The 27,532-nt window shown below is 37.7% G+C and overlaps 1 protein-coding gene across 2 annotated transcripts; it reads left to right on the top strand.

Moving 5' to 3' along the window:
• Positions 1-1,819: 1,819 nt before the first annotated feature.
• On the top strand, positions 1,820-27,532 carry LARP1_1 (La ribonucleoprotein domain member 1). Of its 2 annotated transcripts, XM_051214085.1 has the most exons (18): positions 1,820-2,101; positions 2,149-2,251; positions 2,288-2,454; positions 2,485-2,650; positions 2,681-2,847; positions 3,933-4,182; positions 10,711-11,204; positions 12,135-12,330; positions 16,093-16,277; positions 18,450-18,631; positions 19,114-19,201; positions 19,358-19,547; positions 19,980-20,344; positions 20,529-20,647; positions 21,143-21,269; positions 23,432-23,626; positions 25,615-25,770; positions 25,858-27,532. In XM_051214085.1, exons 1-18 carry the CDS (start codon positions 2,054-2,056, stop codon positions 25,993-25,995), a joined length of 3,336 nt encoding a protein of 1,111 aa, XP_051067207.1. In that variant the 5' UTR covers positions 1,820-2,053; the 3' UTR covers positions 25,996-27,532. The 2 variants fall into 2 exon arrangements, with proteins under 2 accessions (XP_051067207.1, XP_051067208.1); XM_051214086.1 differs by having other exon boundaries at positions 2,001-2,101; positions 2,288-2,847.

Below are 27,532 nucleotides of genomic sequence, written 5' to 3' on the forward strand. Positions count from 1 at the left end.
TTCTATCGCTGCTACGATGAGTGGCTTTAATCTGTCCGCTAATGCTTCTAGTTCATAGAACTTATTTTTTAGACTACGAGCGTTGGCATATAAAACTTCTAATTAGAACGGCCTATCCACATAGGCCTTGATAGCATTCGCTTCCAAGACCTGACTATCCGAAAACCCATTAGCCGGAGATTTTCCCTACCGTTTAGCCGACGGGTTTCTAGTTCAGCTAATGCTTTCTTCCTTTTTATTCTATCTTCGTGAGATATATCAGGTGTAACTCGGATGTCGGAATTGTCGTGACAACGAGCGTTATCCCGTTGCTTCTCCGATCCTAGGATTACCTTAAGGAGTCTGCATGGTCGGGGTTCAACACTGTCCTCAGTCCTCTTGCCTATTCTACCCAGTTTTGTTTTACCTGAACCCCTTCATGGTTACCTAGTAAGATACTACGAATATATACTCCAAGCTTCTCTAAATCATGCGCGTGTCTAATTTTGGGATCAGGGTCGTTTGACTCCAGCAATTTGCTCGCAATAATATTCGATGATATTAGATTATTCTTCTCAGTCACATAAGAGTGGGTTTCTCTCTTATTATCAGATTTCGGTAGTGCATTTTGTGACTCACAGTGGGAGCCCTCCAGTGACTTGCTAACCACCTGCGTACTACCTACAGCTTTTTTCTTTTCGTTTCGTTTTCTCCGTACTGTAGTCCATTTTTCATCCCTCATAACACTGGGAATATTTGTAGCGGTGACGGTTTTATCCAGATCTTTAGTTTCTACTAGAGGTGCATGGTTACCATTGTCAGTGTCAGGTGGTACTACCCGCTCGTTATTGTTAATGGAGATTTCACTTTTTCGTCAATCAAAGTCGGTTGTTTAAGGCGTCTCGCAACACTATGTACTACACTGACACATTCGTCACTGTCAGTGATCGTGTTATCAGCGCATGCGCCATCTTTCTTTTTACAGACCAAAGCCAATAGGCTCATAGCCTCCTGTATTAGTAAAGTCTAATTTGCACAGCAAAATATCCAAAGCCAATGTGAGTTAGGCTTCGAACATCTTTTGTATGCGGTGAGGCTTTAACGAGTGCACATCTTATGGGACCACTTATTTCATTCATCACACTGCATTCCCTCCTCCACAGGGAACAAACAGTTTGGTTGTCCACATTTGTGAGTACTACCAACCATTTTAGTCAGATCATGGTGTAAAACACAATATGATCACAGTATGAACACAAGTGTCAGTCAACGAATAAAGGGTTACCACAAGACAAACTCTAGCAAGATTTTAAACCTTAACTAAAGTACTTTGATTTAGACTAAGAATGCTTTTGATGCGATAATTATACAAAAGCAATGATAGTCACGACAAATACAAAATCACTGCCCTTTTTGAAACAACCACGACAAACTGATTTAGAAACAGAAACGATACCCCAAGGTTCCGTCCTAGGTCCTTTACTTTTTATAATGTACGTTAATGATCTTACAAGTATAGTACAGTCTCCAATGTTATTATACACTGACGATGTAAAAATTTGGCGAGTAATAACTGGAGACAAAGACGCATTTACTCTTCAGGCAGACTTAAATAATATGACAAACTGGTCTAAAGAGTGGCTGATGCCTATCAACGCGGAAAAGTGTGTCTACATGCACTTGGGGGATTCAATGGTTAATACGTACAACATAGGGGATGTGTCATTACCAGTAGTCCGGTCTCATAAGGATCTAGGGGTGACAGTGAGGAACAATAGAATTTACTCAGCGAGGAAAAATACCACTGTCCTTTTAATTAGCGCGCTCGTCCGGAAGATTTGAGATGCTGAAGTAGCCTTAAAGCAGTACCTTTCTCATGGACCTCAAAGATATCTGGCTACAAAAGGCATCCGAGTGATGAACAGCGAGTAAAATAGTTTGCGCTTTACATTTGATGTCCCGAGAACTGATTATAAATTTGTCTAAACCTTTGGTTTTGTATCATGCAATATGCCATAATTGTACTTTGACTGATCTGATGTCACGCCGGCGCGTAGCGGGTTAGCGTTTGTTCATGGCCACCGAGCACCCAACCAAGGGACAATTTAGTATAACGAATACAGTAAGCAAATTTAGTATTTTTTCCGTATTGCTTTACTGTATTTACAGGAAAAATTAGTAAATTTAAGTCATGATCACGATCAGTCTACAACCGATTCTCACCTAAGACTAAATGGTTGCCTCGTTAATAAGGACAACCCATGGGTTCGAGGTATGTCTCACATATTTCTGTTTAACTGTGTGTCAGCCCCATGTTCATCTGGTGATGGTTCTGACTCGACTACATCTCATGAAGGTGTTTGTAGCAAAGATCGAGATTGGCCAACTCTTCAAAGTGCTCTATCACAAGTCTCACAATGCACCACTAGTACTTTCGATGTATGCTCTAAACAAAAAGATAAAAATAAACAAAAGGTGAGTTTCTTCTGCTGGGTTCACTCTTAGTTCACTGCGGTTGGTTCTTGTCAGATAGATTTGGGCACCAAACCCATTACAAATCATCAAAAGAAGAAATGGGAACAAGCCACTGTTGAGTACATTTTCCCGAAACCTAATAGCACTGATGGATTTGTCGGTTATCGGTCAGATTCGCACCGGTGGAACCGGTCAGGTAATTATAATTCTAAGACATATTCGATAGGTGAACACGATAAGGAAAATTATCATAACGGGAAATCAAAGATTGGATCTAATAGTTCTGTCGATAAGGAGAGCTTAAACCCAAGCCAAAATAATCTTGTTCACTCGGGAACAAGACCTCGTCCGTTCGTTCGCCATATGCGGTTCTCAAAATCTGGTCGCCCTCAAGTAAGTTTTCCTAATAGTTTTCAAACCTTACGAATGCACCACTAGTGTAGCAAAGTAAGTCATTTTTCCTTCGGTATTATTTCATTCCCTTAAGTCCAGCTGTTCAGTCATTTCCTTTTCCTTCGTGGTATTAACAAGTCGTTTAAAATAGCTAGTCTCGGAACGCAGTGGAGCATAGGTCGCCCATCAGGATTCCCCCATCGAACTCTCCAGTTGTTTTCGGTTGCTACTCATTCTTTTGATTGCTTCCGATTCTCGACGCAATGTTCGTTAGTCTTCATCTCTTCTGTTTCCCTTCAGATTCCCAAGTTAGCGCTTGCCTCATGACAGTTTGGTGATTTCCGTAGTGTATGTTCCATCCGCCTCCAGTATCTTCCAGATTTTTCATCTGGAAGCTGGTTTGTTCTCCTACAGTATGTTGTTGCTGATGGTATCCGGTCGACGGATCCGAAGTATCTTGTGTAGACAACTGTTTGTAAATACCTGTACATTTTTGATGATGGTTGTGGTAGTTCCCTAAGTTTCAGCTCGATTGGAACGCTATGGTATTTTGTCCGAAACAAAATGTAATTAATAATACCATTTTGAAATAGTGTCTAAGGAACAGGCGATATGCATTAAAGTAGGTGGTGCTTCAAATCCATTCAACCTTTGCCCTACATACTTCACAAATCAAGCTGTCCACATAAGTTTCTGTTTTAGATTTTCGCTTTTGAATCATATCCTGTATACTTTTTCCCGTTACCGTTGGTACTGACAATTTTGGCAATTTCTTTATTCAAGTTAAGGCAATTTAAAGGACTTCGTCTTTAGTCTGTGTCCAAGCTTAAAACTAAATTAAACTAGGGTAATTTATACGCAGTTTGCAATCCATTTTAATTATACCAGTCCTTAAAACATCTAATGACTTACTCAGCTAGGATGTCATAGTCTTATTATAGTAATATGATTGTGTTTAGTCTGCCTCTATCGCAAACCCAGTAGTCCTCATGAACGTAAAGCTGTAGTAATTGTGTAATAGATATTAGATATTAAAGACAATCATATTCAGAATTTAACTTTCTAAACTGCTCTCCTTATTGTAGCGCCGACAGCAGACATCTGGCACCCCTGTAACAGCAGCAAACCGTGGCATACCTGGCCCGAAAAATTCAGAACAAATTTACTCTCCAACCAATTTATGGGTTCCAAGTGACATCAGTCAGGCTGCAAACTTGGGTCGCATGACAACTCATGGTCGTTCGGCTCCGGGGAAGCTTAACAACGTGCCTCACCTAATTCCTATTCCACTCTATGGGTCAGTACCCCAGACTTCTCCCTTATCGCCTTCATTTCGTAAGTCGAGTAGTTTTCCTATCAATTCATCCGCTGTCACCCATTTAGTTTTCATGTGGTTGTCTAGGCTTCACAACTGTTGAGGTAATTGTCCTTCGGACTGTTACATACTAATCTTCATGTGACTCATCACTTCCATGCTTTGTCACGATATTACTGTATTGTTCTACCCGTTCAGACACTTGGTTTAATACGTCTTGATCGTGATTATTGACACTGTCTTCTATCTGTTGGTACTACTACAAAAGTGATTTCTGACAAACAACAAAACATTGCTTGTTGTAAGGTGTTTTGACCAAGTTATTGGCTCTTGTCGACTGGAGTAATCTAGATTCTCTGTCCAGGAGTACTTTATGAAGTAGCCGGTCAGGCTGTAAACAAGGTTACTCGAAATCCCATTAAAGTTATGAAGGTAGTTGACGCTTCCTAATTGCTCACATCGTTAAAAGATATTTCCTGAAGGAGCTTTTAACGCATTTGGTTTGGGTGCGGTCCTCTGATATGGACCTATCTTTTCTAGTCCTCTCCCGTTATGAAAAAGCAATACCACTGGAGGTGCTGGTTACCTTGGAGGAACATCACACCGCAGTCAAACATCGGTTCAATCGGTAGTACGTCTGTTGCTTTTAACCTAATCGCCTCTCAACTGACTTGTTCGCAATAAGAAAACAGGAGGTTGAGATATTTAAAGCAATTAGTCCCTTTGACAAATTTCGATGATGTAATACTAAGACGAAGTTTTTCAGAACTATGTGATATATTAGCGCAATACCTTTCGAACAAACTGATCACACATATACTTGTTAAGCACATTTATATATAAAAAATAATAGGTCAAATGGACTGAAAATAGAAGTAAGAGGAGACAAGGATAATAATGTGAACACAATTTGAAACCTAATCACTCTGGATAATAATAGTTTGGACTAAGTCTGGCGGTTCCGATCCAGACATATGGTCAGTTTACAAAGTCTGGTTGTTTCAACTATTTGGGAGACTGTACGGCCCTTGTCTAACATCCATAATAGACAACAAAGGTCCTTAGGCGATTCGGCTCTTGATCGATCAGTCACGCATAAGCGCTGGTAAAAATAAGCACCAAAAATGAATAAATTTGTGGAGATGTAGATAACGGAAGGTAGACGCAAAAGGAAACTAATGAAAGAAATTGGATTGAACGATGGTATTATGTAATAGTAAAGACAGTTCGATTTTGAAAAATAATAAGGTATTCTTTCAGTCCAAGGAATTCCTAACACTTTTGTGAAGAATATGAAAAAAATCACACCACTAGTTTCTATTGTGAGCCGTATCTGACAACTTCCCAAGTTATTAAGTTGCACCATATCGGACACCGACCAAGGAATTGTGATAGAATGACAAGTGCCAGTCCTATAAAGTTTTCATACCCCGCTGCCATCACCAACTGACTACCTATCAGCTTATTCCACCCTATCCGAGTGTTGGCAAACAATGGATGGTGTGAACGCCTCTAAGACAATATACGTAACATATGTTCAAGCCACCGAACACTATACTTCAAGATGGTCATAAAAATTCAGTTATCGTTACGTGCCTAGGCATACACAGTCAGATCTCAACATCACTAACATAGTGTTGCCACTGAATGTCAACAATCCTTCGGAGACGACGATGACCGAACACAGAAAGTCACCGAAAATCTTCAGCACGGAGAAACCAGGTTTCATAGGCGCAAAACAAAACTACTCTCACCAACGCGTTGTAAACTCGACCTTTTACACCCAGACTGGCATAATGTCACAATGGTGCCAAAAATGACTCAGATTGACATGAACCGCTCTGGTTTTCACTGTATATAGACTGACCTCGTCTTTTACGCTACGACCACCACTCATACAGCCACTAAAACACAAACTTTCCGACTATTTCTGATGGCTTACCAGGAACAGTGGGTGTAAACATACTCTCTTGTTAGTCTCGTCGAAGCACTTTGCATTTGGAATATGCGAAGTATATACAATGTCTTCAGATATTGATTGCCATCTCATTAAATGCGATTTGCATAACTTGAGTGTCATCGTACAGTAAGACAATATTTGCTTACCCAGGATCAGAAAGTGTTTCCGGATGACGAGTCTATACAGTAACTACCTTTTCCCGTCAGAGATGTTCTCAAAATGTCAGTGAAGGCAAAGTTGAAAAGCAATAGTAAGATTGTCCAACGCTACCAAACCCCACTGCTCAGTTAGTCAGTCAAACGCAATGTAGAGCCTGGTAGATGTGTATATGTTTTCAATTCGCCATGTCCATCAGCACAGCGAGACAAAATTGTGAAGGGAAATCCCTAAGTAGTAGTGGGAGTAACAGTATTAACAGTAATAGAAAATATTGAGTCTCGAGGGTACATTTCGGGAAGAAAATATAGACTGGTGAAGTAAACAAAGATTTATAAGAAATGTATAAACCCAGAATTTAATGAGTGTGATCTTGAGTGCTGTTAGAGGTATGAGAGCAATTATCCCTTCCCGGTTGCCTGTCCACACCGTGGAAAAGTTCTTCTGGATATTCATGAAAAGGAATTTGGGTTAGGAGTGGTCCTAGTGACCTGGAGGCGTGATCGCATTGCTCAAGGAACAACTTCTTGAGGTCGGTCACACACGGCCTTTCTGTGAGTAATTTTTGTGTTATCTTCGTACTTATTGGAACCTTATCACTGGAGACAAAAATCCGTGCGATAAGGTGAGATGTGCATTTTTAGGGTCAATCTTTTCAACCCCGCCCTTGCTTTGTGGGAAGAAGGCATCGTTGTTACGCTGGTTGTCTGAAGGAAACACCTTACTGCCGTTACAGTCAGCAGTGCGACTTCGCCCTTGGATCTTTGATTTGCTGCTTTTATTCTTACCGCTTTTCAGTCGATCTGTCTGGCATGTCAGGACCTTGAGGAACGATTTTTCAGCTAGGATAGCTTGATTGGTTCATCACAATAGGCAAGCCCGACCACCACGTTGAGATAGCAGCAACGGTCGGGAGGAAGAGCAAGAATGAATACAAGTGTGCTATGGAGAACGATGATTCGCCATCTCACTCATAGTCTTGGAATCACTGGTTTTGATAATCACGAGAACTGTAACTATCTCCATGACTCAGACCACTAGTTAATAACTCCGAGGGTTAATGCCATATCTTGTTTTAAGACTGTTATTTCCGTGGTTTTCAGTTGTACGGACAGTGCTTCGAAGACACATGGTCGAATATTAGAAACCTCCGAATATCCTCTATTATTAAATATGATGTTTCACCCATGAAAAAAATAAAGTGAACTACCACTCAATGTACTTTTAGGTAACAAACAGATATACTTTTGCCTTAAGTGACAATAGTTAACTAAAGCTAATCGGTTTTTCCCGATTAGAATCAAAAGTTCGCCAGACACCAACCCACCAGAATTTATAAGATGAGTCCTATACTTAACTCAGGCGTTGGGGGAGAGTGATTCTAAAACGATAGTTTGCATTCAGATGGAGAAACACGCATCCTAAACATGCCACAACCATAGTTGGAGGACGGCATGTATGTCTGTGTTCCAAAACCTGATAAAATGTTTGTTCTGCACATCCACGTCCAGGTCTGAAAAGCCTAATTTTCCTATGCTTTCTCTCTACAAGCCTTAGTTAGGCTATGTGGTTACTACAAGAGGATTTATGTCCCCATAGACTGGAACGATCCGTGATCGAACTTAGTCTAGTTCCCAGACTCTAGCTGAGACATCAGTCAACCTGAAAATTTGCGATGTAGAATCATCAAACCTGCTGCTACCCTTTACTTTAGATCGTTTATGGCGTTTCCTACTTCTTTCAGAGTTAGGAAACTTATGCTGACATCCCTTTCAGAGTGCTTGGTAAAAGTAGGTAATTTACAGATAGTCAGAAAGCAGTTTGATTATTCTTCAGTGTCCTACCCATCGCTTCAGTCTCTTAGTTCGATAACGGACCACTGTAAAATTTGGTTGAGGATGAAGATATGATCAGTATATTCATGATTAGAATAAAGATTCGCTTGCTCCCCACCAGTTAGTCTTTAGTGGATTTAAATAATCTGTCAGTTATCACAAAACGCTAGTTTGGACGCAGTCAAAAGTAGATTTATCCTCATGTAATCGTTGGGTCGGCAACGTAAACTCTGTTTTTAAAGATGAGGATAACTATAGGTCCCTTCCAGGATGTTTGAACACTAATTACCAAACTTCCAAACAACCCAGTCAGTTGTTTGGCCAGAAGTTCCCAAACATCCATAAAGTGTCCCGAGAGTAAGTCAACTGGGACTGGCGATTTGCAGCTCTTCAGGGATTGCAGTCTCTTGTGAACTCCCTGTTCATCAAGTAAATCAGTCGTCACCGGCCATAAACGGTAGTCTGATTGATGTTGCTATGGTAGTAGATAAGCTGAACTGTTCATCGTTCAAAACTTCGGTGGATGCTATTGATTTCCTTGCTATCAACTTCACAAATTATTTCACTCACACCAGGCTTTTTGCTGCCAGTAGTTTTGATGAGTTAGAAGAGTTTCCGACGGTCATCAGATTCAGTTGCTGCTTTCAACTCACCAACACACTCCGACCACCAGGTTTCTCTGACCTTACGCGTACTTTGCAATATTGTTCGTAAGAATTCCCGTTTATCGTGAAACCGGCGGTTGGGCGAAGTAAATTGATATGCCTTGAGAAGTAGTAAGGAGCCCGTAGAGACCCGGTGCTTACGTGTAGGTCATTTCACAGAGCCACAAGCAAATTCACCCACCATTTTCATGACGTGATGAAAATGCAGTCAGTGCTCATCCATACTTTTCGTTGGGTTGATAGCTGAACTAAAACAACTCAATTTGATATTTGGTTGGGACATCAATCCGTTTAAAATGATAAATATGTTGTCTATTCAAACACAGGCTAAAGGTCCAGCCAAGTGCTCCAAAAGGAGCGGCAGCTCTGTACAGAACGACTCCAACGGTGGCTGATCGCTATGTGATCAATTTGAATCGAGGCTTAGGATGCAGAAGTATCGTGCCAGGTGGCACATTTGCGCTGACTGCGCCGAAAGTCGGTATTAACCAGAAACAGGTTGTCGTCTGTTGGAAAATTCAATCTTTGGCTAGAATTGCAATATCTGTTCAATGAGCTTTCTTGATCAGTTGTCATACTTCATCAACACAACAAGATGAACAACAAATTCTTAGAAGTAGTCACTTCAATTGTAGCAATATATAAAAGAAAGATTCCATATAAGAATATGAAACAGATAGATCAGACTTCTAAGATAAGTTTCGACGCGCTTGACTTCTCTACCCCATATCTTTAGTTCAGGTGTTGACTCAGGCCAGTCCTGAAGCACCAGTTTGCATTTATTTCGGGAGAAACGCATCCCAAAAATCCTGGCATTGTTTCAACGTCATCACCAAACAGGGCTGTCACCTACGTATTCTAGGTCGATAAGTGGGTCTCCTGGTAGTAGCTCAATGCCCGAAAATTCAGTCGACGAGACCGTTATTTCCGTCAGTGTGTCTATGATGAAGTTGAACAAACATGGAGACAGTGGTCAGTCTTGTGGGATACCACTTGGGGTTGCGCAGTTAGATGCCATATACTCTGACTCGACTAGTAGTGTTCGAGTAAGGAGTTTTCACAAGCTTTATGTAGTTCTGTGGTACGCCTCTCAATGACAGACACTGCAAGAGAATCTCTCGATCTACAGAGTGAAATGCTGCTTTTAAGTCGAGAAAGACCACGATCATCGGACGCCGATAAGTATGCCTGTGTTCGAGAACCCGACAAATGGTGAATATGTGATCGATAGAGTTACGACCAACTCTGAAACCAGTTTGATTTTCTCGTATTTGCATTTGACGTGTGTTTGGTAGGCGTGTGATAATTATTGAAGCTAGTATTTTAGATGCTATATTAGTTAAACCAATCCCTCTATTTTTATCACAGAATGATTTTGATCCTTTCTTGGTGGTAGGTCTCATACTCAATTGGATTCGGACTACAATCAATCGATGCGTAGGCGATGGCGAAAAGATATCGTTTCTCACACCGATTTCTCACTTTGATGAAGCCTTTTAATCTGAAAGTACGTAGTCGACAGTTATTGCGGGCCTAATCAGTTAGTGCTGTCTCAGCTCTTTTGCTTAGTAAAACACCAATGGCATCCAAATCGGACAAAAATCCCAAATACGCCCTTTGTTAACGCTCTTGAAACTGGCAGTCTGAATCGACTGGTAATGATCAGTGAATATATCGGCTCTTTTTTATTTTCTGGATCATGCACATGCTGTTCTATACTCTTGTCTTAAGTTTACTCATTTCCTCGCAATGCTTAACCACAACTACTGCTTGTTTTCCGTCTAGTTTTTTCTTATAAAATGTTAGTCTGTTAGTGTTGTTCCAGACCTTACATTTCTGTTTTCTAGTTGTTATTCGTTACTCCATAGTAATACAAGCGTTGAGAGCAAAAATTTATATCTTGAAGTATACTTGTATACGATTTCTTTCTAGTTTCAGCTGTTGGATATCCCCTCTTGATGATATATCCGACGGGACCTTTATCAGCACCAGCGACATCAGGAGTTTCTGATCCTGTTTACGATTATTCGGTTAACTGTCAAACATCACATTCATCATCAGTTGGTGTTTCAAGTGTATCACAACAACGGTCAACTGATTCATCAGAATCTAACCGTATAGAACCTCAAGTTTTCAGTCCACCTTTAGGTACTGATTTAAACAATGTTTTCTCTTCCTTATTTCCGGGAACAACCATCGCCCAACCTGCTAGTTTGTGTTTCCTTGCGTCGTCGAGTAGTGATCCAACGATTTTAATACGCCATCAAATATTGCATCAAGTCGAATTTTACTTTAGTCCAGATAACTTGGCCAAAGATGTGTATCTTCGTCGGCAAATGGATTCTGATGGATGGGTTGATGTCAATGTAATTGCCAAGTTTAATCGTGTGGCCTCATTATGTACAGATCTTAATGATATTTTGGAGGTATGTACTCAGTTTTCTTGTTTTTAATTAGGTTGGTCAAAAATTTACCACTTAATCTATTAAATTTCATCACTATTCTTTAGTACCTTCCTATTCATAATTTAGTGAATGCTAAATTTTGTAGTCAAACTGTTCCTAATCTTTCTAAGTCAATGCAGAAAATCATTTTAAAGAGGAATGATCACTCTAGCTGTGACCTATCTTTCTAATTAGGTTCTCAAGGTGAATTACATTGGTTTTCGTATTTTATCTCTCTTCCAATGTTTCAGAATGGTACAGATAGTTGCATCCCTATACACGTTCATCAAGTTAGGCAATATTTATAGCAGAACTGAAGTACTCCTGATCTGTATTACGTGTTTCGGATCCGTAAAAAAATAATATACTGTAAACACAGCAAACTTAGTAATCAATCAGAAGTATATATTATTGGCTTTGAGTTCGGTTTCGATACCTACCCACTCTAACAGTAGCAAGCAGCGAAGCGTCCGCAGTTCGACTAAGTAGACCTCCCAACTTTATTCGAAACACAAGATAATATAAATAATAGTGCTATACATAAAAACATTACTGTTTGATCATCTGCGTCATTCTTTAAGATTAAAAATCAATAGTCACCTCAGTAGTTTGAAACCACAACAGTCAGTCATACCCAATATAAAACATAGCGTACATGTATGTCTTTCAAGTTGCCGTACCTCATTAGCACACCGAAATAAAATTGTCAGGACAAATATGAGAGTAGTAGAGTCAGTAACAGTATTAAAAGTAATAGAAAAAAGTAGGAATTGAAAATACAGTTCAAGGAGAAAATATAAAACGCCATCAAAAAATTACAGCAGTTGCATTGCTTTGAATATAAGTAGCTTTTTATTGATAACAATTTATGATATTTGTGATAATTGAATTCCGTTTCCCTCTCAAAATTAGGCAATTAGAGTTAGTCCATTATTAGATGTGGATGTCCCTAAAGCTCGTGTCCGATGCAAAAACAATCCATCGATTTGGCCCCTTCCTCTTGTTTCGAATGAAAAACTTCGAATCAGTTCTGGGAACAAAACAGTTCTTAACCCAAATGCTCCCGAATTCATCCCATCCCAATCGATCGCAAACACAGATCAAACAGGTAAGAATGGACAAAATAATTTGTTCTTTACTTTCAGAAAACCTGTCTTCAAGGTTTAAATTATATTGTTTAAACGACTCTATAAATTTACTGCTTAAAATTTGTAGATTCACTTATCATCTTCTAGACCCCCAAATGCCCTGGTATGGCCGAGAGTGGGGTGGGCTCGCCCTCCCTCTCGAAATGCTCTCACACGTATACAGCCTCTGCCAGGGAAGTCCTACTCACTGCCTTCTCGTGGCGGGGATGTTGTTTACGAAGTTAAGAGGACGAAAAGCGAATGTTCGGCGCTTTAACCGGATCCAAAACCAATGGTGCACATGAGCTGGCTCCACTATCCTGAAGGGACAAATGGCGTATGATCCAATCGTTGGTCACCGGCTACCATGGGAATGCATCTCCTCACGATGCTCCCTTGCCTTGTGGGTCAGACATTTAGGTCAAAGGCTTGGGGTGTGGCCCCCTAAAAAGACCACCTGCTTCGGTCTGGGCACCCGGGCAGTATCACAGCCCTCACACATATCGAATGAGATTTGTGTGGCGCATATATATTTGGTGCCCTCTTGTACCAATATTTGCGTTGAAATAAATAAATAAATAGACTTTAAGCACTGTGATAACGTTCTCGGGTCGCTAAAACCGCCACTAAAACAGTTTTTTAGGCCCCCAAAGAATAAACATTTCCACGGAATTAGTAAGAAAAGCGATAACTGCTGTCACATAGCATGTGAGGTCAATTCGTTTATATTTAGACCCCATCTTCACCAAATATTTCTTATACTCCCAACCTTCTTTCTTCTACTTCAACATGTACCATCAATGCTAACAATTCAAGTTCACAAAATGCCATCCCAGGCCTCTTGAAACCGCGCTTCAACCTACGTGTTAGAGCTTTCAATATCCAAACCCATTGTCAAGTCGAACAACAGACGCGACTAACTACAACTCTAGAATCTTGTTTCACGAATACCTACTGTGTCTCCGTAACACTCATACAACATTCTAACATAATAATTCACCCGTACTCACCTAGCCGGTATGGAGAGCTGACGTGACGTATTCTGCGTATGTCTGAAGAACCGACATCAACTTCTTGTGATCTTACCGGTTTAGGTAAAGCACTAAATCCGAGAGCTAAGCAAACACGACTAGACTTTTACCAACTGTCGCTTGTCTGCTGTCCGTCTAAAGCTGCAGTAATAAATCTGGAATTTGGGAACACACTGTTGCTTCATAATTTCTACCCATGTCTAATTAACCGTAAATCCAGAGGTTAGGAAAGACCAGTGGATTTCGTTGGCATTGATTAAGTTGACAACTAATCACACTAATGCAAAACTTTGTATTTCTGCGAAGAACACTCAGCTTCGGGATCAATCTGATCCATGATATTTATAAATGTCGCATCCTACTTGTGTACGTACAAGTACTGATTGGAAAACCAGTATGTGGGTAGTGCGAACACTCCTCTCGACCGTTGTTGCTACCTTGACGTGGTGGTCGGGCTTGCCTATCGTGATGAAGCAACCGAGCTATACTGACTGGAACAACTGTCCCTCAAGGTCCTACCACGTCAGAAAGGTCGGTTGAAGAGCGGTAAGACTAAAAGCAACAAACCCAAGGTCCGAAGGCGAAGTCGTACTGCTGACTGTACAGAGGTGTGACAGCAGTAAGGTGTTTCCTTCAGACAACCAGCATGAATGACAGCGATGCTGCCTTCCCACAAGGAGGGGTGGGGTTAGAAAAGGTCGACCCTAAAAATGCACACTTCGCCTTATCCCACGGGTATCCGTCTCCGGCGGTAAGGTCTCAACAAGTACGGAGCTAACACAAAAATTACCCATAAAAAGGTTGTGTGTGACCGACCTCAAGCAGTTGTCCCTTGGGCACTGCGGTCACGTTCTCAGGTCACTAAGACCACTTATAATCCGATTTCCTTTTCAGGTACCTCCAGAAGAACCCTTCCACGGTGTGGGCAACCGGGAAGTGTAACCGCCCTCATTGCTATAACAGCACTCAAGACCACTGTATTCATAAGGATAAAGATCCTGTTGCAACAACCACTGACAAATGTTAGGTTTAATAATCTTCCGATGCTTGTGAAAAACAAACCCAAGTAAAGCAAGCTGGTTTTAGGTTTAGACGTAATTTTTTTGACTTGATATTCACTCTTCATTAAGTTTTAGAACATGAACTTACTAACCGACGCCGGACCACAGTGACATTTCTTAAGATTTAAGCATACTTTGATTCTGTTGACCGATAAGTTCTGTAAAATGTTTTTAATTGAAAAAGATATCTAAATGTGTAAACCTTGTGAAGGTCTTGTACTCAAACATTTGGTCGAACCACAGCCTATGACTGCGCTGACCACGTCACTTAGAAGTCTCATCACCCGGATAGGTTAATGTCTGACAGAATCTCTACACGAATTCGAAAACTCAGTTAGCCTTTGATAACCTGTGTTTTTTTAGTCAAGAAGTATTTGCCAGTCAATGAGCGTGTAGGCTGTGCAACAAGCATCTGTTCATGTATACCTTTCCATTGTCTTATTAGGTCATATTCCCAAGTTTTATTCTTTCATTTTGTCGCTGCTACTGTATTATTTCGGCCTTTTGTTAATATTGTCTCGTCTTGCTAATGTGGTTTAGCACATCTATTCCAGGCTGTATATTAATGATTATCTGTTCTGGTGTTTAGAATAAACCTAGTCATTCCCCTCTCTTTTACAAACCACTTCAATAAGCGATAGTTTATCATTAGTTTTAAAGTAAAAACAAGACGTAAACATTCACTTCGAAAGAAATTCACTTTCTTCCTAAAAGTTGGACATTCAGACACTGGATTTTCGTTAGAAATTCTTAGCGTAAAAAGCTTTGCTTCCATTATGTGCTAATTCAGATGTAAGTTTTCATAGCGGCTGAAAATACCTTAGTATGCCATATACTTGAAAAGGGATGTAATTCTTTCGATTCTTGATATAATATTAATAGCTTTATTCAACATCCTATGTTTAGTATGACATGGGATATGCATCAATGTCAGTGTGTTTCCTATTTATCGGTAGTTCGTTTTCATCTAAAAAAAGTTTGTCGTCCAGATGAGCATCATCTATGAACTTTTGTTCTGGCTGATTTTCCGTCTTTGTTTGCAAATTTGGTCTGTCCGATTTCATTCCAAATAGTTACGAAAGAGTATAATGTGACTCTCATCGAGTACATGTTTACATACCTGGCTTCCCAAGCCAAAGCAGGTACAGCGGGCTACGAACCTAAGTCCCTGATCAAGAACTGAATACTAAACCATTTGTATTCGGGCAAGTTGTACTGTTTCTCAAGTTATTCCGACCATAATGATATTTGCATGGTTCTACAGTGAGCTTCTAAACATTTTCCTCTGCTTAGTTAGCTAGTGAAATAAACAATTTGAATAATATTCATTAAGTATGAGGAAACTGAGGTAGTATGACTTCACATAATTTATTCATTTTAACAACTGTATGCCTGATGTCAAGTCATTTTCCTAATATAGACCTCCAGCATTCCATTCAGATTTCAAAATAGTTATGTTTCACCAAATTCCAACAAGATAAACTTGCGTAGAATTAAGTTCTAATGGTGATAAAATCAATGGTATTACTCGTGTACAACCATTCTTTCTATAAAAATAATCAATATTCAGCCAGACAAGATTTTTGTGATCTTGCCAACTCACCTGTAACACTCATTGAGTATGTGCTATTTGTTTAAATTCTATGCATAGAATCATCCCTCGAACCTGTAACAAAGTCAGGTGCTACCCCCATCACATCAACACAAGAAGATTTGAACTTTTCCTTTTCAAATGAATTGCGTTCTGTCTACAGTAATCTACCGCCGCATTCTTCGGCATCAAAACGCACCCGATCAAGTTTTTCCGAATGTGATAAGTACTCTTCTATTTATCATGTAAGTTTCAAACCAAAATATCAGTTATGTATAATTATTTCATATCTTAAACATCTTTGAAGTTTCACTCTACCTTTTGTCTATTGTATTATACCAGTATTTCAGTTTCTTGACAGAAACTTAATTCTTAATCACACTCATTTTATTAGTGCGTGTAAGTATTCATTGTATTTCTGAATTATGTCTTCCTAACTGACTGTGAAGTATAGGTGTCCAAACCAAATTCAAATTTAATGGTTTGGAAACATTTCAGCATCGGATATGTGATAATCGTTGTTCTCACAAATTCATATTTTCCAATTAGTGATAGCTCTATCAAAGTAATCAACTAATTACAGGAAACACTCATCAGTCAAACGCTTTTTTTCTGTCAACAATTTCAAGTAACCAAGGTAATACAGTTGTTTGAACATGCTACATTTCTCGAATCTTTAAACAAAATCATCAAAATATTTAAATCATCTTTGAAAATTTTAAACCGTTACCATGACGTTTAATTCACGCCTTGTATTCTTCATTTATAATAGTTGGTCCCCATAGATCACAGAATATCCCATAAGTTCTAAATCATTTCTTACTGTCATCGATCAAAGCTGCATTTAAACAAAATTTACTTTGTCTTAAATATTATGAATTTCAATAAAGATAGTGCATACTTGTTATTGCATTCCGTGTTTAAAAAAATAGTGTATTTATAAACAATGAGATTAGAGTACATATTATTTTATTCCTATTCAACGCAATTCTATCCTTAAAGATATTTGTTCTGGTCATTTGCTAACCGACTGCTCGTCGTATGATCTTCATTCTGACGTAAAGTAATTTGATATAAGCTTGTCCACCAGTGATGTAGGACTGTTCATAGTCTTGTTCGAGTAACATGATAGTAATAAATTCTCCCATCTATTATGCTTCCGATGTGTACAGTTATACAGACAATTACAACTACAAATCTGAACAGAATCTGGGTAATAGCAGTTTTTTGGTTTACACTGATAAAAATTTGTCATCACTTGTACATCAAATGACGAATTCCATTAGACTTTGATATATATCATTCAAGTGTCACCCATCATTAGTTATTATAGTCTCACGGACCTCAACTAGACATCTCTACCCTCCTACGCGGTTCAGTTCAGTGGTCAGAAACTCCATGGATTGATGCCACCTTTTGGCTTGTCCGCCTCCGGCTTCTAACATACGCCTACGCCAACTTGACATCGTCGAGGTAAGCGTTGGTTAGACACATAGCACATCTAAATCACCTCATTTATTAAAGATTCACAACTTTACTTAGTACCCTGTCTAACTTTGGTGTTTCCTATTTGATAGTCCAAACATGCACAACCAATGTTTCAAAGGCATCTGTGATCATTTATTGATAACCTGCGAATAGCCTCTGGTTTTCAAAGGGTACGTTTCACAGCCCTAACTAGATAGCTTTTATTTTTCAACACGATTCACCCAAACAGTCAGTAATTTGGTCGACTAATGCCACGTTTCGGCTCTGTCGTCCTCATTTCGCTCCCAAATCCCTCTTAAACCAGGACCTCAAGTAGAGGTAGGGAGAGGTTGAGCATACATAATACACCCATCTGAGCTGATGAAAATGCACAAATTCGTCAGCTGATTTATTATTCCTCCTTAGTATCTTACTCCTATCCTCAACATTGCTCAGTCGGTCGTTACATCGCGATATAGAAGCAAAGTTTCGAGAGGCGCTGCAAGAGAAACTGCCTTTTCTTGTCTTCTACTTTTATAGGCTGTGTTTCACCACCATTGAGTAATTTCTACGAACTAATTCTTTCTTCCTTTACTATATCCTTATATTCGATCTTTCTTTTATTCATTACTATCATTGAAGTGTCTACTTCTATGAATTTAGTGTTCATCTTATTGTGCTAATGAGGTGCGGCAACTTGGACCGATGTATATATGTACCTGGTCCTACGTTGTAGCTGACTGACTTACCATTGACTAAATTAAAACAGATTTGTGCCGTATATTCTCATTTCGGTTGGGAGAAGGACAAGTTCCTTAACCTACAAGCGAGGAAAGTCAAACAAGATTTCCGAATTCATGTCCAGCACTCACCGAGTGAAACATCACAGTCATTTATATGCATAACCTAATTATTCCTAACTAATTGAAACTTTTACTTGGGTTTTTTAGTGCCGAACAAGAACATCATCCACTAACTCGGAAGATGATTTGGACGATTCTATGCTTTCTTGTTTATTGGTGATTGCTCCAAACACATCTCATGATCCTTTACCATCTAGTTGCAGTAACTTGGATGATGATTCAAGGAATGAAAGTTCTAAACCTTCGAAATTTCCTTCCGTTACCAACAGGTATATATGTTTTCCCCTTACTTGATTTTCTAAATGTGTTTTCTCTTGTCTAGTATTTCCTATACTCATTACTGTTAATAAGTCTGTTCATATTACTTGGGAAATGATTCCATCATGAATAGTTGTGATCTTCGCCGACAGTGATTACGATCCCAATTACACACATCTTATTTACCTCATCGAAGCTATTTTTTCAGAAAATTATTAGGTTTTTTTTATTGTGGAAAGCGTTCAAATGAACTATCACCAAAATGCTTAGATATTTAGCCACTAGCCACACATTGTGTAATAAGGATTTAAACTCTAAGAATGCTTCAACCATTAAGTTGCTCTTGCAGATACATATACATGTCTTCCTCGTAGTTCAAATAACATCTTGACAGGTAGCGTTAATCTATCGAAATAAACTTATTGATTATATTTTAAACTGACACCTTGTGTTTAAGTCTGAAACTTTTGTTTATCTGTTTTGCGTTCCATAGTTCTACCGACGAATCTGTTGAAACTACTATTGATGACCTTTGCAAAGCTATTGAAGAATCCAATGTCCATACTGAATCGAATTTCACAGTATGTTAAATTTTGTCGCTAATTTTAGTACTTATGTTATCATTCGTCTATAATGTATTTTCCATTCTTTCATAATCCTGGCCATTAACTAGTATTTTTACTCTTGCATAATGTTCATTAATAACAAGTTGGTAACCTTCTTTTCCAATCAAATAGGAATCCAATCTAGCCAACGTTATCAAAGAAAAGACTTCCACGTGTACAGAAATATTTTCTACTTCATCCACTTCCTATACTACAACCACAACTATCTGTCGTAACAGTCCTCTTGTACAGCTTGATGTACCTGTCTCTGAAGTTTCGGCGCACTCCTCCGTCCCAGTATCATCAAATCCACTTTATTCAGGTAATTCAATGTTATACCACAATATTCAACTTCGAAATCGGTTTGTCTCTTCATTTCATTTATATTCAGTAATTATTTACTTTAACATTTAACGTTCTGTGTTTGTGGAGTACAGTTTTTACAGAGATCAAACATCATTTTAGGGCAGACATCCTATGTCTTCATATGGTTTCTATTCATATGGCTACAAGATGATGAATGTTTAGTAGTGCAGAGAATCAGTGTTTATTTTCAGTTCCCAAAAGTTGCATCAGAATCTGTTGTCGCTGCTCATCCAATTTAATGAGTTGTATAGCCGTCTTAAATTTTCGTACAATCTATTCCCTTGTGTATTTGTAGACGCATTTTAAAGCATCATGTTTTTGGTTTCATAGAATTTAATGATTGATAAAAGCAGTATTTTTTTCTATCTGTTCTATGAATTCACTATAGAATCCTGTTTGTCATACGTGCATCCCTCAATTCCTGGTCCGGTTACGTATACTGTAATACCGACAGCTACCGCTTTGCACCCACAGACTGGACTTATATTGCCGACTCTTAGTCGAAATCCGTTTTTAGTACCCTCAACTCCAATGTATTACATTCCTCAAATTAGCGCTTTGCCTTTGGTTTCTCCAGTAGACAATCTATTTCCTCAAATTCCTATATGTCAACCATTACCGTCTTTCCTAAATTATGATCAAAGTTATCTATCATTTCCTGACATAAAATACGACCTTAAAGGTCGTTCTGTTGGATTTTTCCCCGTTTCCAGTGACTATGACTTAAAAGCAAATGAGTCAACCGATTATACAGTAAGTTTTTATTTAACATCATGTTTACTATTTGTAAAACTTTTCAAATTACCATGCTTCTAACCTAAAATGAATCATCACTATATTGACAAAAATTACTTCCTGTTGTTTTATTGATTGAAGTTTTTGAGTTTAACGGTTTGCTACTGCATCATTGTGTTATTTTCATTGGATATAATTTTAGCAACCCGATAATCCTCCGACTGCGGAAACAGAAAGCTTGTCATCTAGTAAGAAGAAACATGTTGGGTTTCTTTTTCGCCCGGTTTCTGCTGCTCGTACCCATTTAGATGTCTCCTTGAGGTAAGATCATGATTTACTCTTTTGTCATAAAAACTTTTCAATGTATGTAAAGTTACCATTTGTTTTTTTCCCATTAGAATTTTTGATTGTTTGTAAAAGTGACATGGAATATAATGCACCTTGACATCTTGAAAATTGAACTACGGAATGAACTAAAGACTCATAAATATTTACGATTAAATTATCATTATTGTAGACCAATTCAAATATAGTTGCATGTATCAGGATTGTCCCTTTTTTGGAAAATGAAACGGTAATTCCTTTAGAAGCAGTAACTCACAGATCACATACAGGTTAATAACACCATCAAACTGCCCGCGCCACAGTAAATATTATAGAATCATATCTGGAACCTAACACTACCCAAATGTTCCAACCCCATTTAGCCACTGCTTCATGGTGTTGCTGTAACCTCGTAAATCTTTCTAAATTTACTATTCCTCGATTTTCAGTTATTGACTTTCTTTCCTCATATTTTACTTGATTTCCTTAAAGTGGAGGATTCCCAGTTGCTCATCACCCACATCATCTTCAGCAAAGGGGTTTCACATTTCATGCCTACAATCAGTTTCGTTCCAAATGTCTGAAAGACCGAGAAGCTAAAGGGAAAGGTCGATCACAGGTAAATTGGTTATTATCGTGTTATTGTTTTTATCAATTACTCGTGTGGCTGATTTTTATGTGTATATTTCATGGAGGTTATCGGTGTTCGTGTTGTATGAGTCTGAAGTTAAGATGATAAGTCAAGTACTCTAATCACATGCAATCATAAGATGTCAGTCATTCATAACATTAAGCCTGACACAAACATGTGTTAACTCTTCCATATCAAACCAGCACAACGAGGTAAAATTAACAAGATGCATATCAAAGGAGTCGGAACAATTGTGAATTAGCAATACAAGTGAGTACGATTAAACATTAAAAAATAGGATTCTACGAAATGGAAAGCAAAGATATGTTTTGAAGAGTACTCAAGATCAAGTAGCAGATAAAGCGTTAATCTATCTCTGTAAATACTTCTGATTCATGTCTTCCACCATCACCAACCACTTATCGGGTCTTCTGGCCACTAAGCAACAATGCAAGCACGTTCAGCATGCGATTCTCCCTCTCGAAATGTAAAATGTTGCTTCAGGATTGGGTTGAACCGACACCTGAACTGATGATAGGGAGTGAAGTTGATGAGCGTGTCGACCGCTTCACTTATCTTGGAAGTCTCATCAGCCCTTGTGGTCTGGTGTGTGACGAAATCTCAGCACGCATACAGAATGCTCGACTAGCTTTTGCCAACTTGCGTCATTTATGGCGTAGGCGAAATTATCCGTCTACCAACCAAAGGACGGGTTGACTGCTCAGCCGTTCGTTCCTCCTACTTTATGGCAATGAAACATGGTCGGTAAGAGTAGATGATATTCGTAGGTGGTTACTAGTATTTGGTCACAGGTGTCTTCGAAACATTGGTCGTTTATCCTGGGACCATCGAGTAAGTAACTCAGTTGTTGGGAAACGCGTGTTAAGTAAGGATGACAAGTCGATTGATGACGTAGTGAAACTTCATCAGTTGAGATGGCTGGGACATGTGTTACGTATGCCCAACGACCGACTGTCCCGATGTGCAATGTTTTGTGGTGTAGGAGTAGGTTGGAAGAGAGCTAGGAGTGGCCAGACCAAAACATGGCACAAGTCCATGAAGTCACTGACAAGTAGACTGAGTCATATTGGTAGGTGTAGACTACCTGGTTGGAGACCGCGAGATGATAGCAACCGATAGTTAAAGGCCCTGAATGACATGGCTCAAAATCGTTTGCAATGACGTAGGTGCATCCATTCTTCGTGTTCCCTCAAATTCTAATTTTCTGGATTCTTCATGTCCCTTTATTTTTTCTATTTCCAAATTTATTTCGCTGTATTATACTCCTTGAATAACATCTTCAAGCCCTAATGTTTCCGATTACTGCTTATAAATTTACTACCTGTACCACTACGGGTTTTGAATCGACAACTGCATTTCTGTGCTAATGTGGTATGGCAACTCGAACTGATGTTCGTACGTACGAAGTTCTACGTTGTTACTGACTGACTGGTTCATCGAGGTTATCATATGTTCGTTGACCAAGTTGGCTGCATTAACCTAACCCAATAATATCATTTCTTGGTTTGGCTACAACTAGTTTCGTTTCAACCTTTCTCCTAAACCACATAATACTACCCGTGCAGGTAGGTATTGTTTAAACATACACAACACATCTCAATCACTTGAGTTTTTAAAGATTCACAATTTAATCAACCGACTTGCCACATTTACATCATATTCTACGTCAGACCCCGTTCGGTCATTAGACAATGCGCGATCAATGCTTTGAAGACACTTGTAATCAAGAATTTTAGTCTTCAGTTGTCTCCTGCTTCAATGGACCATGCTTCTCCATTATACATAATTGCAAAACAGTCTATTGCACATTATGCTTTCTTAATTTATCCGATAAATTTCTCACAGCTACAATTTAGCTGTTATTATTGACGTAAATTCACAATAGACTGTTGTCAATGTTTTTATTGTATTACAATGACATAATTTTATGCGAAATATTAAAGTTAAAATTAATGTTATTACAATTTTCAAACACATTTGAAGGATTCAGTTGTCGTAATTAACATACGAATAAAACTGAAACCTGACTTTCCGGCTTAATTGTTGTCTATCTTATATATAATCACTTCGTTTCTTGAGGTCTATAGTTGCTGAAGAATAAACATTATAATTTGTATGGGTTTATTTAGGAAATGAATACTCTTTATAGCTTTTGGTCATTTTTTCTACGTGAACACTTCAATCGAACTATGTATAAAGACTTTCGTAAACATGCATTAGACGATGCCAAAGAGAATGCGAGATATGGACTGGAGTGTTTGTTTCGATTTTACAGTTATGGATTAGAGCGTCATTTTCGTAAAGCTATTTTCAAGGATTTTCAAGTGAGTGCTTTCAAATTACTCTCTGTTACCTATTTTCTTGTTAGAATAATTCCTTCTTTAGGTATGTATTCTGTCTAAATAGTGATATATAGAACTTTATAATCGAATGAATGTAATATGTTAAGTTTGTGTTTCATGTATTCGTCTATCGATCACTGTCTAAAAGCGAGTGATAATACTCGCGTGTGATGAACATAGTAGTAAGTTTTCATTAATTCAAACACTTAATTGAGAAACTGTAATCGCTAATCCTTCTCATAATAAGTAACGTATAATTTTAGAAAAAGTACTGTTTGTTTTCAAGTTGATCTATTTTAGCTTTAAGTACCTACTTTTACAGTTATGACAGAAAGTTGGTATCTGTGTTGCTGAATTAGCCCAATTTTTTTCTTCTAGGTATTTGAGAAATCTATCTGTTAGTACTTACCACACATTTCACTGTATCCCTGAATTTTATTAAATAGTACTGGCATAGTTTCAAAGGATGTGTCTGGTCACAGTCACCGCAACAAACTATCCTTCCATTCTGTCTCATGTCTAACGTTGAAACCTCTTGTTTCAGTATAATAAAACAATCTAGATTATTTGTCCCGTCTAACTTTCGTAAAGTGCCGTTAGTTCTTGTGAGAACATGGCACAAGTCCATAAAGTCACTGACAAGTAGACTGAGTCATATTGGTAGGTGTAGACCACCTGGTTGGGGACCGCGAGGTGATAGCAACCGATGGTTAGAGACCCTGAATGACATGGCTCAAAATCGTTTGCAATGGCGCAGGTGCATACACTCTTTGTGTTCTCCCAAGATTTGATCTCCTTATTCCTCCTTGTCTCTTTTTTTCCGCAAATTTATTTCACTGTATTATACTCTTTGAATAACATCTCCAAACAGTAATTCTCCCGATTACTGCTTATACTCTTATTACCTCTACCACTACGGGATTTGAATCGACGACTGCATTTCTGTGCTAATGTGGTGTGGCAACTCGAACTGATGTTCGTACGTACGAAGTTCTACGTTGTTACTGACTGACTGACTGTGAGAACACAGTTAAAGTATTCTGTATATTACTTTGTCCAGATTCCGAAATTTATATGTTCGAAAACAGTATCGATATAGATGGCTCCACTGTGTATTACATCCTATATAAGTCATACCATCCCGTTATTATTTATTGACGTCATTTATACACTACAGAGAATCTCTAATCATAATCATGACCAATGAATCTGATAAACCTTGCTACTGATAAGCCTAAACTCTCTTCCTAGCTAGTTTATATAACCTCAACAACTTTTACATGTCAGCTGAAATAACAGAGAAAAGGCACGAAATGGCAGTTAGTTTATGTGCCAAAAAACAAGGGTATTTATGGAATTATACATCACCTTGCGCTTTTAAATATTTCCGGAACCATACTAATTATAATAGTATCTAATAGAAGCCGTAACACGTTTCCCCATTTTGTAGATGTTTCTGCGAAGCCTCTATCCAACGCTGAGTAGATAAAATGTTTACTGACTTTTCTGAGCCTCTAGAGACTTAGACAAGGAGTATGTTGAGACTCTCCCAACAGATTCGTAGTTTGCCCCGGATATCAAGTAATACAGAATTTGTTACCCTGTTTAAAAATTTGTCGATGTTTGGCGAAGAGTGAAAATTTAATCACTACATGTACGACTTAAATGAAAACCAATCTGCAGATTACAATTTCGTCTTTCACAAGTTTTGCTTAATGTGCATAATATGATACCCAGTAGTTTAAAAGCATCAAAGTTATATCCCAATAATTATTTTATGAATTTTGTAGACTTTGTTCATGAGAACAGGACACTTTTACTCATTGTAGCCTACAAAGTGTCCGATTTTTTTTCTTTCTCTTGATCAGTCGTGTTCTTTATTCATACACCATAAAAATAAATTATAGTTTTTATTATTTCAACGTAGCTAACTTGTAGTTTCTATTTTCTTCATCTAATCTTAATAAAAGGAGGAAACTCTAAAAGACTATGATAATGGTCATTTATATGGATTAGAAAAATTTTGGGCTTTTCTACATTATAGTCAACGCAAAGTAAAATTGGATACACGTTTACAGAGCTTGTTGGATTCAAAATATCGTACTTTAGGAGATTTCAGAGTGAATGTAAGTGAAGAATAAATCACTAATTAGATTGTTATATCATAATAAATTAATTTAATCATTAAATTCTATTATTTAATTTTATTACAGTTTGAACCACCTACTGGCTTTTTTATAAACAAATCACGTCGTCGAACCAAATCAGAGTCAATATCAACATGTCAAACTAAACCGATATTAGGTAGTAGAACACCTCCTGTCGAATTCCATTCAAGTAGAATATCTTGATACTTCATAGAAGAGAAGAAAAACATATATATATATATATATATATATATATATATATATATATATATATATATATATATAATACCCCCTCTCTATATATATTAGTTTTCTAAATTCCATCAGAAAACTATTTGTTCTCCAACAACAACAACAAAAGACAATCTATTCTGTTTGCTTTCAATTCATTCATTGGTTTTCTAACATTCATTGTTCATAGAAAATTGAATAGAAGAAACATTCAAAAAGTCATATCTGTCACTCCGGTGTTATCATTTATTTTAATAAAATTATTATTATTATTATGGTCACCATTGTCATCATTATCATTGACTATTTATCATGATTAGTATTACTCCTACTACTCCTACTACTAGACTATTATTATTGTTGTTTTGTATATAATTAACATGAATAATTCTTATTCTTCACATTATTATTCGCTAAAGAAAAAAGGGGACGTTCTTTTTCTTCTTCACTTCGGGTAAATTTTTTAATGGATTATTGAATTATCGTTGACAATTTGTAACTTCTTTACTTCAATGTTAAATTGATCTATAAATACTTAAATGATTTTGAGGATAATAAAGAAGAAGTAGAAGAAGGAGGCGAAGGATGAGGAGGTAGAGTCTATACACTAAACTAACTAGTTAACTAACTACCCAGTCTAATTTGTTTTTCATTTTATTCTTTAATTAACTATAAACTAGTCGTTATCTGTCTCTTCTTACATTCTATTTAATCTATTTCCTCAACCTCCAACCCCCCCCCCATTTTTTTTAGTTTGCTACTAATTTAGTTTTATGAATATACATATAAATATGGGCTTGGATTTATAGTCTTTTTCTTTGTCTATTGTTTTGTTGAATTAATTTTCATCTTATCAATATGATGATACTTTTGATTTGACAACTTATGAACAATTCATTGTTCATAGTATTGGTTATTTAGATGGTGGATTGTTTACAGTCTGTTTGAATCATGGTGTTCCTTTTTTTGTTGCTGCCGCTGCTGTTGTTGTTGGAAGATATTGTTTCTTTACCCTTTTTATTTAGCTTCTCTTAAACATAACCGAATAATACTTCTTTCACATGACTTTCTATTATTAAAGTCAATTTGATTTGATATACTCTATGTCACAATTTGATAGTGTGTGTTCATTTTGTTTGTGTTTTGTTTTTCCATTATCATGAATAGAGTATATATTTCATGCACTTTTGTTTACATTCTTCTTCTTCTCTATCACTATGATTAGATTTGATGTCTGCCATCCCATATGCTATTCTATTGTTTTAGATGCTTATAAAGCATATAACTAAATACTGCAATCTGTTGTATTTACTGTCAATCCTTAAATTATTTTACTCTTATGTTTCCATGAACATTCTTTTACTTTTTCCTTCATTGATTAACTATAAACACATGAGTATAGTTTTGGTGTAGATATGCGTTCATCTAAGTTTCCATATTTGATCAGCACTACAAGATTGAAATCAGAAAAAAGAAATCAAAATAATACAGTAGCCATGAAGAATAGTAA

This window comes from Schistosoma haematobium, chromosome 2 (genome assembly GCF_000699445.3).
Source record: "Schistosoma haematobium chromosome 2, whole genome shotgun sequence".
Taxonomy (NCBI): domain Eukaryota; kingdom Metazoa; phylum Platyhelminthes; class Trematoda; order Strigeidida; family Schistosomatidae; genus Schistosoma; species Schistosoma haematobium.

Coding starts and splice junctions, on each gene's coding strand:
- LARP1_1 (XM_051214085.1), top strand. CDS start 2,054: ATGGCCACCGAGCACCCAACCAAGGGACAATTTAGTATAACGAATACA. Junction 12,331..16,092: donor CGCAAACACAGATCAAACAG/GTAAGAATGGAC, acceptor TTCTATGCATAG/AATCATCCCTCGAACCTGTA. Junction 23,627..25,614: donor CTATTTTCAAGGATTTTCAA/GTGAGTGCTTTC, acceptor TCTTAATAAAAG/GAGGAAACTCTAAAAGACTA.